Consider the following 15308-nt stretch of genomic DNA (forward strand, 5'->3'; position numbering starts at 1 on the left):
TTTTGGTAGGCTAAACAGCACATCTAAAGTCTCTTATGAACCTTATTTCCCCAACATATCTTTTATCTCTCTCTCTTTTGGTTTGATTCTTGTTTGTTAAGCTAATGGATGCCTTAATTCCATCCCAATGTGACTCCAAAATTTGAAATTAGAAGGCCCAAATGAATTATTATTATTATTATTTTTGCTGAAAAAGGATAAATGCCTCATGCTGAAGACCATTCCACACACAACAGAAGTTAATGAACAGCATTTCAATGCAGCCGCAAACCCAGTAAGCATCAAATCCAGTCGCCGTGAGCATCCAGGAAGTCAAACTGGGCATCTGGTCTCTCCTGGGCAATGGAAAAACCTCCTCATGAAAGGCCGCGACTTCACTGTTGACACCGACTGCGCTTCAGACTTGGCGCCCGCGGTCTCTGCTGGAAGATTTTCTGAGGTTGTTTTACTCATAAAGTTAAATAACATGAAATGTTGTCTCCATGGTAAAAGATGCTTTCCTAAGACTGAAGGGCGTCCAGCCAAAAGGCCTACAGCCAAAAAGCAGGGCTTGACTGTGGCCATTTCTAAGAAGGAGACGTAGTCAGATGAGTTAAAGGAAAATGGGCACAAGAAAGAAACCAAGTTAAAAAGTCAAATCTCAGGACTGATGAGAGGAAAGCGGCCTTGGAACAGACAAGGGTGACAGCTCCCTTGTGATGTGTGTGAGGTCAGTATAATTAGGGACATTCACGATTGCTGTGCTGCTTTGGTGGAAGATGGAGGCGGACCATCAGAGACAGATGCCCTTCCAGTCCCTGGTGCTGAGCAGAGCAACCTGCGGTAGATGAAGTGTAAAAAGCACAAAGCTGACTCAAGCCCACAGGAGTCACTCGCTTTTTAAGTCCCTCTGAAATAACAAGGTCCAAAGCAATCATGTTTCCCACTTCTAGAAAAATATACAAATCACAGTTTGTAAATCTTTTGTTTAATTCACAACCATGATAGCAGCATTTAAAAATCAACTTTATTGAGGTGTAATTTAACATGCAATAAAATGTACCCATTTTCCGTGTGAGGTCTAAGGAGTTTTGAAAATGCAGTCACCCGCATAACCAACACCCAATCAAGTATTTCCATCATTCCACAAACTTCCCTCAAGATCCTTTGCTCCCAACGCTGCCCCCACATTCACATAACCATTGAACTACCTTCTATCCCTGCAGATTAGTTTTGCCTCTTTTAGAAAGTCATAGAAAAGGAATCATGCAGTGTCCAGCTAATGTTCCTTTGTTTCTGGCTTTCCCGCTCATTGTGTATTTCAGACGCCTGCTCCTTTTCCTCGATAAGGGATAACCCATTGTGTGTGTGACCCACAGTCTTCACCCAGCTACCTGCTGATGAATATCTAGGTTGTTTCCAGATCAAAGCTATATAAATAAACCTTGTGAATATCTGTGGCCAAGACCATGTAGATCATGGCTTCATTCTCTTAAACAAATATCTAAGAGCAGAATTGCTGGGTTATGTAGTAAGTGCACGTTTAACTTTTTAAGAAAGAAACCATCTGTTTTTGAAGACGTTGTACTATTTACATTTCCATTACCATGTGCCAGAGTTCCACCTGGGAAGTGGCCTCTGAGCAGGTTGGACCGTGGGGCCATTTGCACCGTCCCACTTCCCATCACCTCTTACTGCATTCAAACATGTCACTCCAACCAAGGCAGACTGGGGATGGCCACACAGGCCGGATGGGAGGCAGCCTGTGAGGGTATGTTCCCTGGGATCTGCTCTCAGAGCAGACAAGGTGGGTCTTAGGATGGCCAATCTCTCTGGGGATCAGAGAGTTTTTGTGTAGCTCTGCCCCAATGTGTGTGCATGTGTATGTGTGTGTGTGTGTATTGTGTGTGTTTTTGGGGAGTATATACATAAGCACAAGTAAGTTCATTTGAACATATTATTTAAAATATCCTGTAATCTCAGTACTTTGGGAGGCTGAGGTGGGCAGATCACAAGGTCAGGAGTTTGAGACCAGCCTGATCAACATGGTGAAACCCTAACTTGACTAAAATACAAAAATAATAATGATAATAATAATAGGTGGGGATGGTGGCGCTCTCCTGTAATCCTAGCTACTCAGGAGGCTGAGGCAGGAGAATCACTTGAACCCGAGAGGCAGAGGTTGCAGTGAGCCCAGATCGTGCCATTGCACTTCAGCCTGGACGACAGAGTGAGACTCTGTCACACACACACAAAAATACCAAAAATACCCATTTTGCTTAATGCTCTGCTTTTCCCATCTGAAACTGGCTGAGGCCCACTCACTCCACGCTCTTTGCTGGCCGACATTTGTCAGTTGCAGCTCCCATTCATGTCTAGTGGGAGACAGGGGAGCTGGTGATGAAGAATGAGAGTGTAAGATTTTGTTCCTCTGCTTCACTACTCATCTTAACTTCTCTCTGCCTCAACTCTCTTAACCATAAAATGCAGATATTAATACTACCTATTTCTCAATAATAAATACTATTTTCCCATTTGGTTCATAGTAAAAGGTCAGTGATTTTTTTCCTCTTCATTGCTTTTATAACATACGCAGTATAAAATAACATATTCAGGGGTCTTGTATTTAAACCTTTTCGAGGCTTGACTGTGAGTAAGGCACAATCCTGAGTGCCTTACAGTCGCTCAGGAAGACACAGATTGTGTAGCCACTGACCTATCACGCAAGGAATAAAATGATGAAAGCCAGCAGGAAGATCCTGGGAGAGAACTCCATCTCCACAGATACAGCTCCTCCTGGGGAAACGGAGGCAGGGAGGACTATCTGTGCTGCATTGAGAGGACGCCATGTGCTAGAGGCTGCCAGTGCTCCACAAATAGCACTTGTACTTTTCACTGTGCTCAGGTCAAGTACACCTGGTAGGGCCTGCATCTGTACCTGAAGGCGTCCCCACCTTAAGTGTGGAAGGCCACTTTGCCCACATGTGTGGCCATCTGAAAGTGCTGGGAATTACCCACCCATACCACCCAGAGCAGCCCCCTCCTCATTACTGATGAGTATTTACACTCCCGCTCCATGGCTCTCAGTAGTGATGACCCTGGCTTGTTTTGCAGTGTTTGCCAGGGTTTCCACAGTGATGTCCCCACCCTATAGCGCTGCCACGGTTCCCTGTGCTTCCCAGAGAACCATAGGATTGGGAGTCCTTGCCTCAGGCTCTGTTTTCGAGAGCTAAAGTGCAAAGAGTCCCAGACAAGATAAATATGGCAACCACAATCCAGGTCAGCAGTAGTGAATGCTTGAGTGCAGGCAGTGCCATGAGCTGGAGAGAGGGGACGGGTGGGTGAGCAGACGGTGGAGGAGGAGGCTGCAGCCTCGGGTGGCAGGTGAGGGAGAGGCCTTGGACAGCATCGAGGCTCACACAGGCCCACCAGGAGTGTGCGCTGGCCTACCCTGCCTGATACGCTGCCCCAGCCCCCAGATCAGTCATGCGCTCCACATGCGTTCACTGAGCACCACTGTCTAGATGCCTAGGGCATATCAGAGACCAAAAGACAAAAAACGGTCCCCGGTGGCAATTACATTCTAGTAAATAAACACAGATACTAAATAATCAATCATAGTGTATAAATAGAAATCATATACCGTGGTGGAGGGCGGTGGGGGTTTTGGAAGAGCAGTGGAGCAGAGCAAGGGTGGCTGGGAGGGCTGGAGAGAAGGCACAGCCTTGTAGCCTACTGGGAGAAGAGAGAAAGTGTGGAAGGATAGTGAAGAGATGTGGAAAATAGAACCATTTAAAATTGTTTCCAGAATAAGAGAGTCAAGACAATGACCAGCAGGGTGTAATCACAAGAATAAGATTACTCAAGACCAAATGAAGCAGTGGTTCTCTGAGGCTGGATTCCTGGACCAGCAGCCTCAGCAGGAATGCAGTCTTGGGCTCCACCCCAGATCAGCCGAGTCAGAAGCTCTGGGGGAGGGGTTCGGTTTAAGGGAGTCCTGTAGGGGGTTCCAGGGGGTCCAGACACACGCTTAGGTTCAAATACAGCTGGAAGAAGGCACCCCCTGTGCTGGGAAGAGCTCACCTAGTGCAGGCGGGACCAGAAGAGGACAGCACTTATGACCTGAAGTGAAACCTCAGGACTCAACAGAGAACAAGAGAATCACCAAAGTACTGGGAGAAAAAAAGGGAGAGAAAAAGAAATGTCCTAGGAAAGAAAACACATCATTTGACATCGGCCTTCTCATCAGGAACAATGTATGCAAGAAAGCAAAGGCTGGGTGTCTCCAGAGCTCTCCGGGACAGCAGATCAGAGCTTCACAATCCCCATCTAGGTGAGACATCGTGCAACACGGGGAAGGGAAAGGCATTTCCAGTCATGCAAGTACACAGAAAATCTACCCTTAGATGACCTTCTCAGTAAAAGACACAGATCACCAGAAAGCACTCCCATGAGAACTGAATCCAACAGTCCTGGGAATCAGGCGAGGATGAGAAAAAAATCCAGAAAAGCTCATGGCATCCAAGTAGGTTTTCATTGTAAAAACGTAAAACAATCAAAAAATAAAATTCAGATGCAATCCAGGCAGGCAGTAGTGTGGGAATTTGGGTGACTTTTGAGGAGAGAAAATGGAAATAAAAGATTGCTGGGTATTCTGGAGGTTGGGGGAGGAGATAGCTATTAATTAACATGAGACATTGACAGTAAGACATAGGCTGATTGATTATTTAGTATCTGTATGTGAGGTGGAAAAGTAAGACTATTTGAAGAATACAAATAGTCTACATCAGTTCCAAACTATAAAGGGAAAAAAAGAAACAAAGAAAACTGAATCAATCTGATAATGGATGAGAGACAGAGACTAGACATCCCGATGAGTCATTATAAACGGAATATAAAATGTCCGCACAAACTTATTAGTAACCTTAATGAATGTGAATCCATTGAATTCTCCCATTAGAAGACGAAGACTTTGATTGAATAAAAATAAATACATAAAGTGAAATCCAGCTTTGTTGTTTATAAAAAACAAACATGAAGGCTGAATTTAGGGGGGAAAAATCTCATACTCATCAGCTGCAGCAAAATGAATCAGGTATATCAGTTGTAAAGACATATAAAATATAATTTGAAGTGGAAAGTTTCAAAAGTTATATTTTCTATTGATAAAGGATGAAATCTGCCAAATAGGAATCAGTCTCCTCACCACGTGTCTGTATATAGAAAACAAAACTGGTGGAAATCCGGGGAGAAGCTGACAAAGCCCCAGCCACGGGGGATGAGGGCCTGGTGGAGGCCGGGTGTGAGGACTCGCAGGATGGAGGAGAAGGAAAGCAGACCAGCGCGTGATGCCCCCGACACACACATGCAGGACGGGGAGGCAAGGTCAACTGTGAGGTAAAATATTTGGTACATAATCTCAGACCCTGGAAAAACAATGTCGAAGTCCCAATTATTTTCTTCCACCTCACAAATTTCATTATTTTCATGCCGCTTGAACACAGGAGGAGCCCAACAGAGAGAGGTCACGGGCTTGGCTTCAGGCCTGATGATATGAATTATGTGGACAGGTGTAAGGCCAGCGGCATAGGCAAGCAGGCTTTGCAGGAAGGTGACAAGAGGGTGCTGGGCCCCGCCAGGGCCCGGAATTCTCACAGGCACAGCCTGAGAAATTTGGCCCTTTCTTCTCAGACTTCAAGCCCAGCTTCGTGAGACCTGATCGTGACCTTCCCACACCTGAGTCAGTCCTCTACCCGCGTTTGTGTTCTTGCTCTCTCTTCCATCTCTCAACTCTTTCTTCCTTCTTTCCCATGTATTCATTCCCTCCCATTCATTCCGTCTCTCCCTCCCTTTCATTCATTTTCTACCTCCCTCCCATTCATTCCGTCTCTCCCTCCCTCCCTCTCTCCCATTCATTCTCTCCCTCCCTCCCTCCCATTCATTTTCTCCCTCCCTCCCATTCATTCCTTCTCTCCCTGCCTCCCTCTCTCCCATTCATTTTCTCCCTCCCTCCCTCCCTCCCATTCATTCCTTCTCTCCCTGCCTCCTTCTTTCCCATTCATTTTCTCCCTCCCTCCCTCCCCCCCTCCCATTCATTTTCTCCCTCCCTCCCTCCCATCCTTCTATCCTATTCAGTTGACTTCTATGAACCAATTCTAATCACAAGAGAATATCAGCATCCAAGTCAATGATGACAAACCTCAAATAGAACCCAAGTACCAGAGCTCAGAGAGGGACAACTGCTCACCAGGAATCCAGTGGTGTTTCCCTGGATTCTCAGGAGAGGGCCTGTGCCTGAGCTACATGCTGAGCGTCCTTAAGTCAGCCACAGTTCCAGAAAAATGACTGCATTTGATCTATACCTTTTATTCTTTCTGCCTCTTTCTTCACTTTTTCACTGTTGAGCTGTCCACAATTTCCTCGGACAAGGGAGAGTTGGAGGTATTTAGAGGATCTGAAGGGTAAACCCATCACTCGTTCTCTTTCTGAGAGGCTGTAGTGCCACATATAATTCAGGGAAAGACTGAGTGCGACTTCTCTGGTTTTCAAGTTTACTGTCTGTGTTCTCTGTATCTCCTCTTGCTGAATATACACGAGTCAGCTGAGCACTCAATAGGGTCACTCGAGGCATGTTCAGTCCCATGGAAGGTGCATAGTATGTGTCTGAGTCATTTTAATCTCATTTTGTCTGATGATAGAAACACAAATGCACTCTGCATTGTGCAATAGATATGTGTGCAAATTAATGCAAATCATTTGTTTGTGAAAGATTTACCTAATATTTAAGAAATTTTAGTGAGGCAGCAAAAGTCACCAAGAAAAGTAACCATTACAAGTTGGTGTTTTCTTCATAGGCTTTTCCTAAATCAAGAAACACTGGCCTCGGGTGTTTCAGTATGAGAGAAAGATGTCAGAACTGTGTGTGCTTGTGGGTGTGTGTCGGGGTGTGTGTGTGTGTGTGTGTGTGTGTGTGTGTGTGTGTGTGTCTTGGGGGAGCAGCCATGGTTGTTCATACTGAGGAAGAATTTCCAAATGTGTGTTGGTAATGACTAGACTGCTGACAGAATCAGCTGCATTTAACCCTAAATGATGGATATTTACTGAAGCGTTCTGTACCATTAGCATCACAGAACAGAACACTTTATCCTTCTTAAGCCCTGGGCTCTTGTCACAGCCTTTACCCAGTGCACAGTCTTGAAAGCAGGCTGACTCAGAACTGGCCACCACCTGCTGTTCCTGACTTGGAACCGCCGTGAGATTTGTGCAGCCAAACAGCCCCCGATCTGATCTGCCTGTCCAATTAGTTAAACAAACTGAAAGGGCTTTGCTGACAACTCAGTAATAAACACTCCGACGACGGTGATCAGAGAATGCTGTTCTCACGGTGCCTCCATTGGGCATGTCTGATTCTGCGCCAGGCGTCTTCCATGTAATTTACAAGATGCAGGGAATTAAAGAGTGATGAGGGGGACGTGGATGAGCGGACTTAGCTGCCAGGGACACTGGACACAGTGCAGCCCAGCCGCCCTGTTCCCTGTCCCCAAGGGCAGCATGCTGAGGGAGAGGGCACACATTTGCTGAGGCAATGAAGGAAGGCAGAGCCCTGTGCCCCCTCTCGCCTCCAGCAGGTGCAGGTGCAGAAATGTAGCCACAAGGTACCTTCTTTTTAGCAACGTTTTGAAAAGGGAGATGAGTAAATATAATGGCCTTGAAAGCAAGTTCTGCCAGTTATTTTGAGTTGTCTTGAAATATATGAAAACAAGTTCACGACCAATGTTTTTAGGAGTTTATTAGGAAAGGCACATAACAGGAAGCTCAAAGGACAACAAGGCTGCTACTTCCTAAAGGCTGAGCCACGATGGCACTTAAAGCACCATTTTGTTAGAAGTGGGAGGAAGAGCTCGGTCTCTGAGCCTTCCCTCCTCACAGTCTGAGAAACATGCCCAGGATGAGGGTAAATCCTGCAGAGAAATCTTGTCATTCCAGAATGAGTCAAACAAATTTGAAATACACACATTTAAAAAGGCTTACATTCTCATTTAGTGTTCGTGAAGTGATTACTGACATTTGCAGTCACATCTGACGTCACAGAGAAAGACTCATGCAAGGATCTAAATCAGGCTGACGCCAGATCTGCGCAGAGAACTCCTGCCCCGGGGAGCACTGGGCAAAGTCTGCTGAAAAGAGCAGCTTGCCACCTCGCAGATAAGAGCAACAGTGAAATAAGGGGATTCCAGAGCTTCTACCTAAAATAGAAGGGCATTGTCTACAAGAACAGACCAGAACACAATTTATTTTAAATAAGCCCTTCAGTGAGTATTTGTCTCGGGAATCTAGTATGAAAATCGTGTCTTGATTAATGAATATATGGAGAATTTGGATTACCATCCTCCTTTTTTTGGTTGACAAAATGCACAAACCATATAGATTTGAGCTATGGGTTTTGCAGCCGAAGTAGAGACAGATGTTTTCAGGGATCATATCTCAGATTTCCATGCTAAAGCTATTGTTCAAGGTGATGGAAACATGTCGGGGCCACTAAACCATTTTGCAGCTGCTGGAAAGCCGTGTTTTCCTGTTTTCCTGATTTAGACAATGGAGAAGCTAAGGAGAGAAATAATAGCAAAGGGTTTCCTATGTTAGTTTTAAGAAGACTGTTATTTTTAATTCAATTTTTTGTCAAATGCCATTTCTGTTCTCCCAGTTTTCACAGAAATATTTATAGGAATAAAGGTTGAAACAAAAGTATGTCATGACCATCTCTATCCGTCGAAAGACTGCGCAGGGATAAGACGCTCGTGAAGAGGATGGAAAAGACAAAACAACTTGAAGAGAAGAAATTCTTTTAAACTCAGTTCACCCTGAAAAAATGGACATAACACATGCACATAAAGGTTTATGTTTTTATTTCACGCCCAGTCGTGGGGAAGATGACATAAGGCTGGGCCTCCCTGAAGCTTTGCTCCTCTGCCACTGACTGACAGGCCTCCAGGTGGCCTTGCAAGGCTGGCAGCGACAGCAGCCCACGTCCCCAAGTCCTTAATCAGAGCCTCATGCAGTTCTTCCCCCAGGGTACCCAAACATAACATTGTAGCGCGACTCACGGGTGTATTGCACCTCGATGCTGTGGCACTGCTGATGATGCTTAGGGGTGTGGGCCGTGGAAGGCAGAGACCAGATGTGGCGGTCCTGTCTGGAAACCGAGCTGTGAGCAGCAGGGGAGTCCCTCTACAGAGGATGCTGCTGTGGAGCAGCAGGGGAGCCCCTCTACAGAGGATGGTCACCAAATTCCTCCTCAAGCGTTGTGGATACCGTCCTGCCCTGGTTTTTCTGTGATCCTCAGATTACCTGTGGGAATTGTCCTCCTGCATCACCTTTCTCAAATCAGGAATATGAAAGAAAGGGCAGTGATGGCACCTGAAATTCAGGAATGAGTGGGCACGGTGAGCTGTGTGTGAGAGATGTTCTCTTTACGTCATCTGCTTTGAGAGGTGGGATGAGAGGAGGAAGAGAGTTTGGCCTGAATATGTTCAATTTTCCCAAGAGTCTCCCAGAATGATTGAGCTATTTGGACAACAAATTTTCATTGTCTCATTTTCCATCTTCAGGTGAAACCTTCCACCAGTCCCCACGGCCCTGGCTTGTCCTGCTGCTGAACAGGTCACTGGGACAGAAACACTGTGTCTAGTGAGGATTTAGCAGGTGGCAGGGCGCACCTCTCCCCATACTGTGACCCGTGGATTCCCTGCTGTGCCACGCCTGAGCAAGCAGGGGGCCCTCTGGATAAAGACAGTTGGTCAATGGCCCCTTGGCCGATGGGCTTTTGTTTACCCACTGCTGTGGCCCCCGAGATCCCCAAAACAAGAATTCCCATGCCTCAAAGTGACAGCAGCAATAAACAGGAGAATAGGGCACGTGTTTGAGGCCAGTGGTTTCTATCAGACCCACTTCCTGAGCTGTGGGGTGAGCTGCTGGCTCTCCCCAAGCAGTGGGAGAGATGTGCAACAGGAAGTGCCGCCCAGCAGGAGAGGGACCAGCCCTGCCTGGGCACCTTTTAAGGAGGTGGACTCTTTGTCACCCATTTCTCCCCTTGTGGGTTCCGCAGAGGGGGGTCCATGCCCTCCCTGCTGTTGAGAATGGGGCTGCATGTTGCCACCTACAGAAAAATCCAGAGACCAGACGGTGGTGCTGGGATGTGAGAGCAATCAGAACACTGAGAATAGCAGGGCTTGTAGTGACCTCAGCAAATTCAAGGACCCCGGGATTCATACACAGACTGTGTTGGGGCTCTGAGAAGCCTGGGACAGGAATGCCTCTTTCACCCCAAATAATAAGGGCAAGGATTTTCAAGGCCCAGAGGGAAAGGTGTTGCATTTGCATTTATCTCAGTGTTGATGTTGGTCAGCACCATATCCCACAGTGTCTTCAGAAGCCTCTGAATGGCCAGACAGCGCGGCTCTCCATGCCACAGACTGCCCAGCTCCACAGATCACCTAGCGTTCTGTGGCCAAGGAAGTGTTGCCAAATGGACACAGCCTTTGTCTCCCTTAAGTGTTAAACACCAGAATTCCAACTGAAAACTGAAGACCATGAGATGACTTTAAAAAGAAGTTCCAAACGCCCCACTGAGCCCCACAAAACCTCCATCTCTCCTTTCACCTCCCCTGCCCATTGAGTTTTCCATTAAAAAAAAAAATCTGAACCGGCCTGGCACAGTGGCTCACACCTGTAATCCCAGCACTTTGGAAGGCAGAGGCAGGTGGATCATGAGGTCAGGTGTTCAAGACCAGCCTGGCCAAGATGGTGCAACACCGCCTCTACTAAAAATATAAAAATTATCTGGGTTTAGTGGCGGGCGCCTGTAATCCCTGCTACTTGGGAAGCCGAGGCAGAGAATTGCTTGAACCTGTGAGGCAGAGGTTGCAGTGAGCTGAGATCGCGCCACTGCACTCCAGCCTGGGGTGACAGAGTAAGACTCTGTCTCAAAAAAAGAAAAATCTGAATCATCGCATCTATATTTCAAAACTGGCAAGAGTATTAACTTGAAGTCCCTGCACCTGCTGGCACTTTAACTGCTCCAGGGTGCCACCGCTGAGACTGATGCTTTGCTAAGGCAAAAGCAGAAGCAAGGAGGCACCCTTCCTCCGAGGCTTTGGGGCCTCGGAGGAAGACACATTTCCTGTGCCTGTTCTTCTGCACAGTGGCAGCAAAAAGTCCACAGGCGACATCAGGCCTCCTAGAGATACTCAGGTAACTTCTAGCGACTCGGACCACCGGTGACCCCCAGGGCTGCGTTCCAGTGCCCCAGGCAGAATGGTGCTGTGAGAGAAGAGAGAGAGAGAGAGAGAGAGAGAGAGAAGGGGAGAGAGAAGGAGAGAGAGAGCACGCACTATGGACCACATTATCATATGGAGAAATCTTTGCAAGTGTACCCTTTAAAATGAGGGTTTAAATTTAAATGGCTTTGAGCAGGTTTTGCTGACAAAAAGGATTTTAGTTAGTTCTCTTTTTCCCTCCCCCTTCACTCCCCACCCCCATTTTTAAGGAAAAGAGAGACACAGAACGAAGGTTCCTTAAGCACCTGCCTGACTAGCCCCTACTTGGTGTTCGCCCCACCCACGATTCGGGATTGAAAATCCCAGGAGGCTGCATCAAGTGTGAACGGCAAACTGTGCTAACATGCTTTTCAAGGCCAGCCTTCAAGCCCAGTGCATCATCTGCAGTTCACACATCGTTCAGGAACAGTCCAATGGAAGGTTCTGCTTCCTCCGTCTGTGCTCAGAGCACCGGCCTTCCCGGCAGGACAAAGTGGAGGCAGGGCCACCCGCAGGGCGTCGGGGCCTCCCAGGCTGAAAGACGGGCTGTTCTTGATTTTGTTTCCTTGTTAGGGCCAATCACATCCACAGTCAAGTGTGTGGCAACCTCAGTATATTTAGATGAACAAATTCAAGTATCTGTGAACCAATCCCTGCCCGCTCTCACCTAGCCCTGCAGGTGACGTGACGTCACAAACAGCCGTAACTCACTTCGAGCAACTTTTCTCATACTTTTCAAACTTCCTTTGCAAATAAACCCAAGACTACCAGAAATGGAAGAACTAGGGAGGCACTTCCGGCCTCCCAGTGACCTTAGCGGTTAATTGCACCCCTGGCCATTCTGGGGGACGTCACCAAGATCCCACTCAGCAAGACTCGTGCTGGGAAATGCAGGAATGCAAATGTAAAGCGATACTTTCAGTCCTGAACATCTTCCCTTTGACCAAAAAACCAGAGCTTCTCATCTAACTGAAGAATTCCTGGACTTAGTTTTCATCCCAGGAAGAGAAATAAATCCCTTCAATCCTAATCAGCACGAGCAGCCTGCCCTTTCCTCTTAGGTGGTCGAAGTGAGCAGAGAAGCTGTTCAGGGGGGCCCCTAGCCCCGGCCTCCTCACACCCTGATCCGGAATCTATCACACTGGAATTTGAAAAGGGAGAAGTAAGAATCATTAGAGAGTCATAAAATTTCCACCGTGGCACGTCAACACGCAGCTTCACTTCAGGAACAGCACACAGGCATACGTAGAAAATACCTGCATGTTCTGGGGCCTTTAAGGATCAGGTCCAGTCTTTCAGAAAGATGTGGGTTCCCCTTGGGATTGGGGGTTCAAAGCTCTGAGGACGGTGGCCGATGACTCTACTGTCTGTGGGGCCACCTCACTTTCAGCAGTCTGTCCCAGGTGTCGGACTATGAAAAACAAAAGAGGCAGTGTTGCCGCCTGCACTTCTGGAGCTTGGGAGAGAGCCCCATGAGCAGCCCTGCGCAGACGGGCAGCATGCGCTAAGGGGGCCCTCGTGCCTGTGCCTGGCGTGGGGAGAGGTTGGGGGTCGGCTGCCGGGATCGGGGTGTTTCTGCCCACAGGGAACCTGTGCCTGCTCCTGCTGCCACCTCTTTGTACTGCAGTCAATGCCCCATGCCTGCCCGTCCCCTCCCCCGGTCGCTCAGGGCCCCCTTTACCTGTACTCGTTCTCCATGGCCCTGCCCTCCGCTCGCTCTGGAACCCAGGAGTACCTGTCTGCCGCATTCTGGGGCTTATCCTCCTTCTCCTCCCTCTTCGCTCTCCGCTTGCGATAGACCAGCAGCCCCAGAGCCAGGGCCAGCAGGAGGAGGATGGCCACCACGGTGCCCAGGATGTAGAACAAAAGCAACTTTTGCCCATCAGTGCCATTGTCGTTTTGTTTGGCGACGGAGTCCCCACCTGCAGGCTCCTGGGGGCCAGAGGCAGCCGTGTTGTGATGGATGCTGGGCTCCTTCCAGACGCTTGGGGACCCACTAGGGGCCAGCATTTCAAATGGGTCAGAGGTGACTGGGGCGTCAGGTGAGAGTGAAAGTCTCCTTGTGGTGGGTGTGGCCCTGGGAGTGCCCTTGGGGCCCCTCGTGGGACTGGCTGTTGCAGTGGGGGCCACAGTGCTCCCCTCTTTCTTTCCTTTGTACTCCTCAGGGGACCCAGATGGTCGTCCCAGAGACACAAGCCCCATGGTGCAGGAGACCCCATTTGGGGCCAGCTCCCAGCCTGTCAGGCAGCCACAGCGGAAGGACCCTTGTGTGTTGAAGCACAAGCTGTCACAGGGGGAGACTCCGGGGCCTGCACACTCGTCCACGTCCTGGCACTGAGTGCCGTCCTCCTCAGCCAGGACATAGCCCTCCTGGCAGGAGCAGTAGAATGAGCCGTCTGTGTTGGTGCAGCCCTGGGCGCAGGGCGAGGGGTCCAGGGCACACTCATCCACATCCCGACAGGCACCCTCTCCAGGACCGTCCGGCTGGTAACCAACCCAGCATTCGCAGCGGAAGCCCCCAGGGGTGTTGACACACTCCTGGGCACAGGGGGAGTCCTGGCATTCATCCACATCCACACAGTCCAGCTGACTCGAGTCCAGCTGGTACCCTTGGGGACAGTGGCATGTGTAGTTTTTCCCCTGGGATCCCTGGATGCATGTGGCCCCCCCACGGCATGGGCTGGAGCTGCAAGGGTTTCGGGAGGCACAGGTCACCAGGTCATCCAGCAGCCGGAACCCTGGCCGGCAGCCACAAAGGAAGGAGCCATCGCCTCCTTCAAAGCAGTCCTGGTGGCAGCCCCCATTGTTGAAGCTGCAGCCGTACTTCGGGCTGACACAGAGGGGGCCCGAGCTGCCCCAATCGAACACATCAGGGGCCTTCTCCTTACACAGGAAATAATGACTCTGACTCTTGTCCTGGTCCCTGTCCCCACAGGCCACATTGGCTGCAGAGGCAAAGGGCACGGCCTCCAAGGAAGAACTGGTGGTCTGGAAGGGGGTGGTGTAGGTCACCTGGCCTGGACCCCCCAGGGCCAGGGGCCGGCACATGCCTTTGAAGCTGAACTTGCACACGAAGCCCTCAATGTTATTTCCAGGGGAGTCTGAGCTCCCACAGGGGCCCTCGGACCACCTGGGGAGGTAGCTGGAAAGAAGAGGCTGGGACAGGTCCAGCAGCAGAGACACACAGCGCTTGGAGATGCACGAGTTGCGGAGCTCCTTGTACCAGTTAGTGTAAGGCGTGTCCTCACCGCCACCCACCCAGCTGAAGCCCTTCAGTGGCAGGCTGGGGTCCAGGCACTTGCCCTTCTCTCGCTGGAGCCCAATCCAGAACTTGCCCATCCTCGCCGTCAGGTTTGCCTCCAGCCTCAGGAGCTGGGCCAGGGCTCGCTGGATGTGCTGGGCCTCCTCCTTGCTCTTCACAGTGGCCAGGTTGCCCCCGTTCTGGCTGCAGTGGTTCTGGGCATCAGCGGCGCTCAGCTTGCCCCAGTGGGCCGTGTAGCAGGCCATCCCCGCGCAGACCACCGCCTCCGTGTCACCTCCCGTTCCAGCCCCTGGCTGGACCAGGAGAAGCAGCAGCAGCAGGGTGGTGAAGGTGGCCATCCCGGTCTCCATGTGCCCCTCGGCGGGAGGTGAGAAACCCAGCAGGGACGACGGGGACAGGAGCTTCTATCTCGGCTCCCAGCTGGGCCCTGAGGGGAGCTGAGGGGTGAGCTGCAGCCACTCTGGCCCAGAGAAGGACACAAAGGCTGCGGGCTCTGCACGTCCCCCGACCCAAGGCGTATCCTGTGCTGCTGTACTTCTTATTTCTCACCGGATGCTGGGGCTTCCTGCAATGAATGGTTCTCTGACTCCTGCTGCCTTCATCACGGTGCTGTTGTTCATAAAAGGAACCAGCCGGCTCTGCCGGGTCCCTGGCTCAGCACTATGGAAACTCAGCAGTGGGTGCGGGGTAGGGAAGACGTTACAGCTCCGACATCCCGCCGGCTTGATCTTGGCTCCATTCTCTTTCTCGTG

General features: G+C 49.7%; 1 protein-coding gene across 2 annotated transcripts; it reads right to left on the reverse strand.

Annotated features, from left to right (window-relative positions):
* Positions 1 to 8868: 8868 nt before the first annotated feature.
* CD93 (CD93 molecule) lies at positions 8869 to 15067 on the reverse strand. 2 transcript variants are annotated; one of them, XM_008995835.5, is made up of 2 exons: positions 13030 to 15067; positions 8869 to 12705 (listed from the first exon to the last, which is right to left on the reverse strand). In XM_008995835.5, the coding sequence occupies exons 1-2, from the start codon at positions 14904 to 14906 to the stop codon at positions 12681 to 12683; spliced, it is 1902 nt and encodes a 633-aa protein (XP_008994083.1). In that variant the 5' UTR covers positions 14907 to 15067; the 3' UTR covers positions 8869 to 12680. The 2 variants fall into 2 exon arrangements, with proteins under 2 accessions (XP_008994083.1, XP_008994082.1); XM_008995834.5 differs by having other exon boundaries at positions 12976 to 15067.
* Positions 15068 to 15308: the final 241 nt, after the last annotated feature.

The sequence above is a fragment of the Callithrix jacchus genome, chromosome 5 (genome assembly GCF_049354715.1).
Source record: "Callithrix jacchus isolate 240 chromosome 5, calJac240_pri, whole genome shotgun sequence".
NCBI classification, from domain to species: domain Eukaryota; kingdom Metazoa; phylum Chordata; class Mammalia; order Primates; family Cebidae; genus Callithrix; species Callithrix jacchus.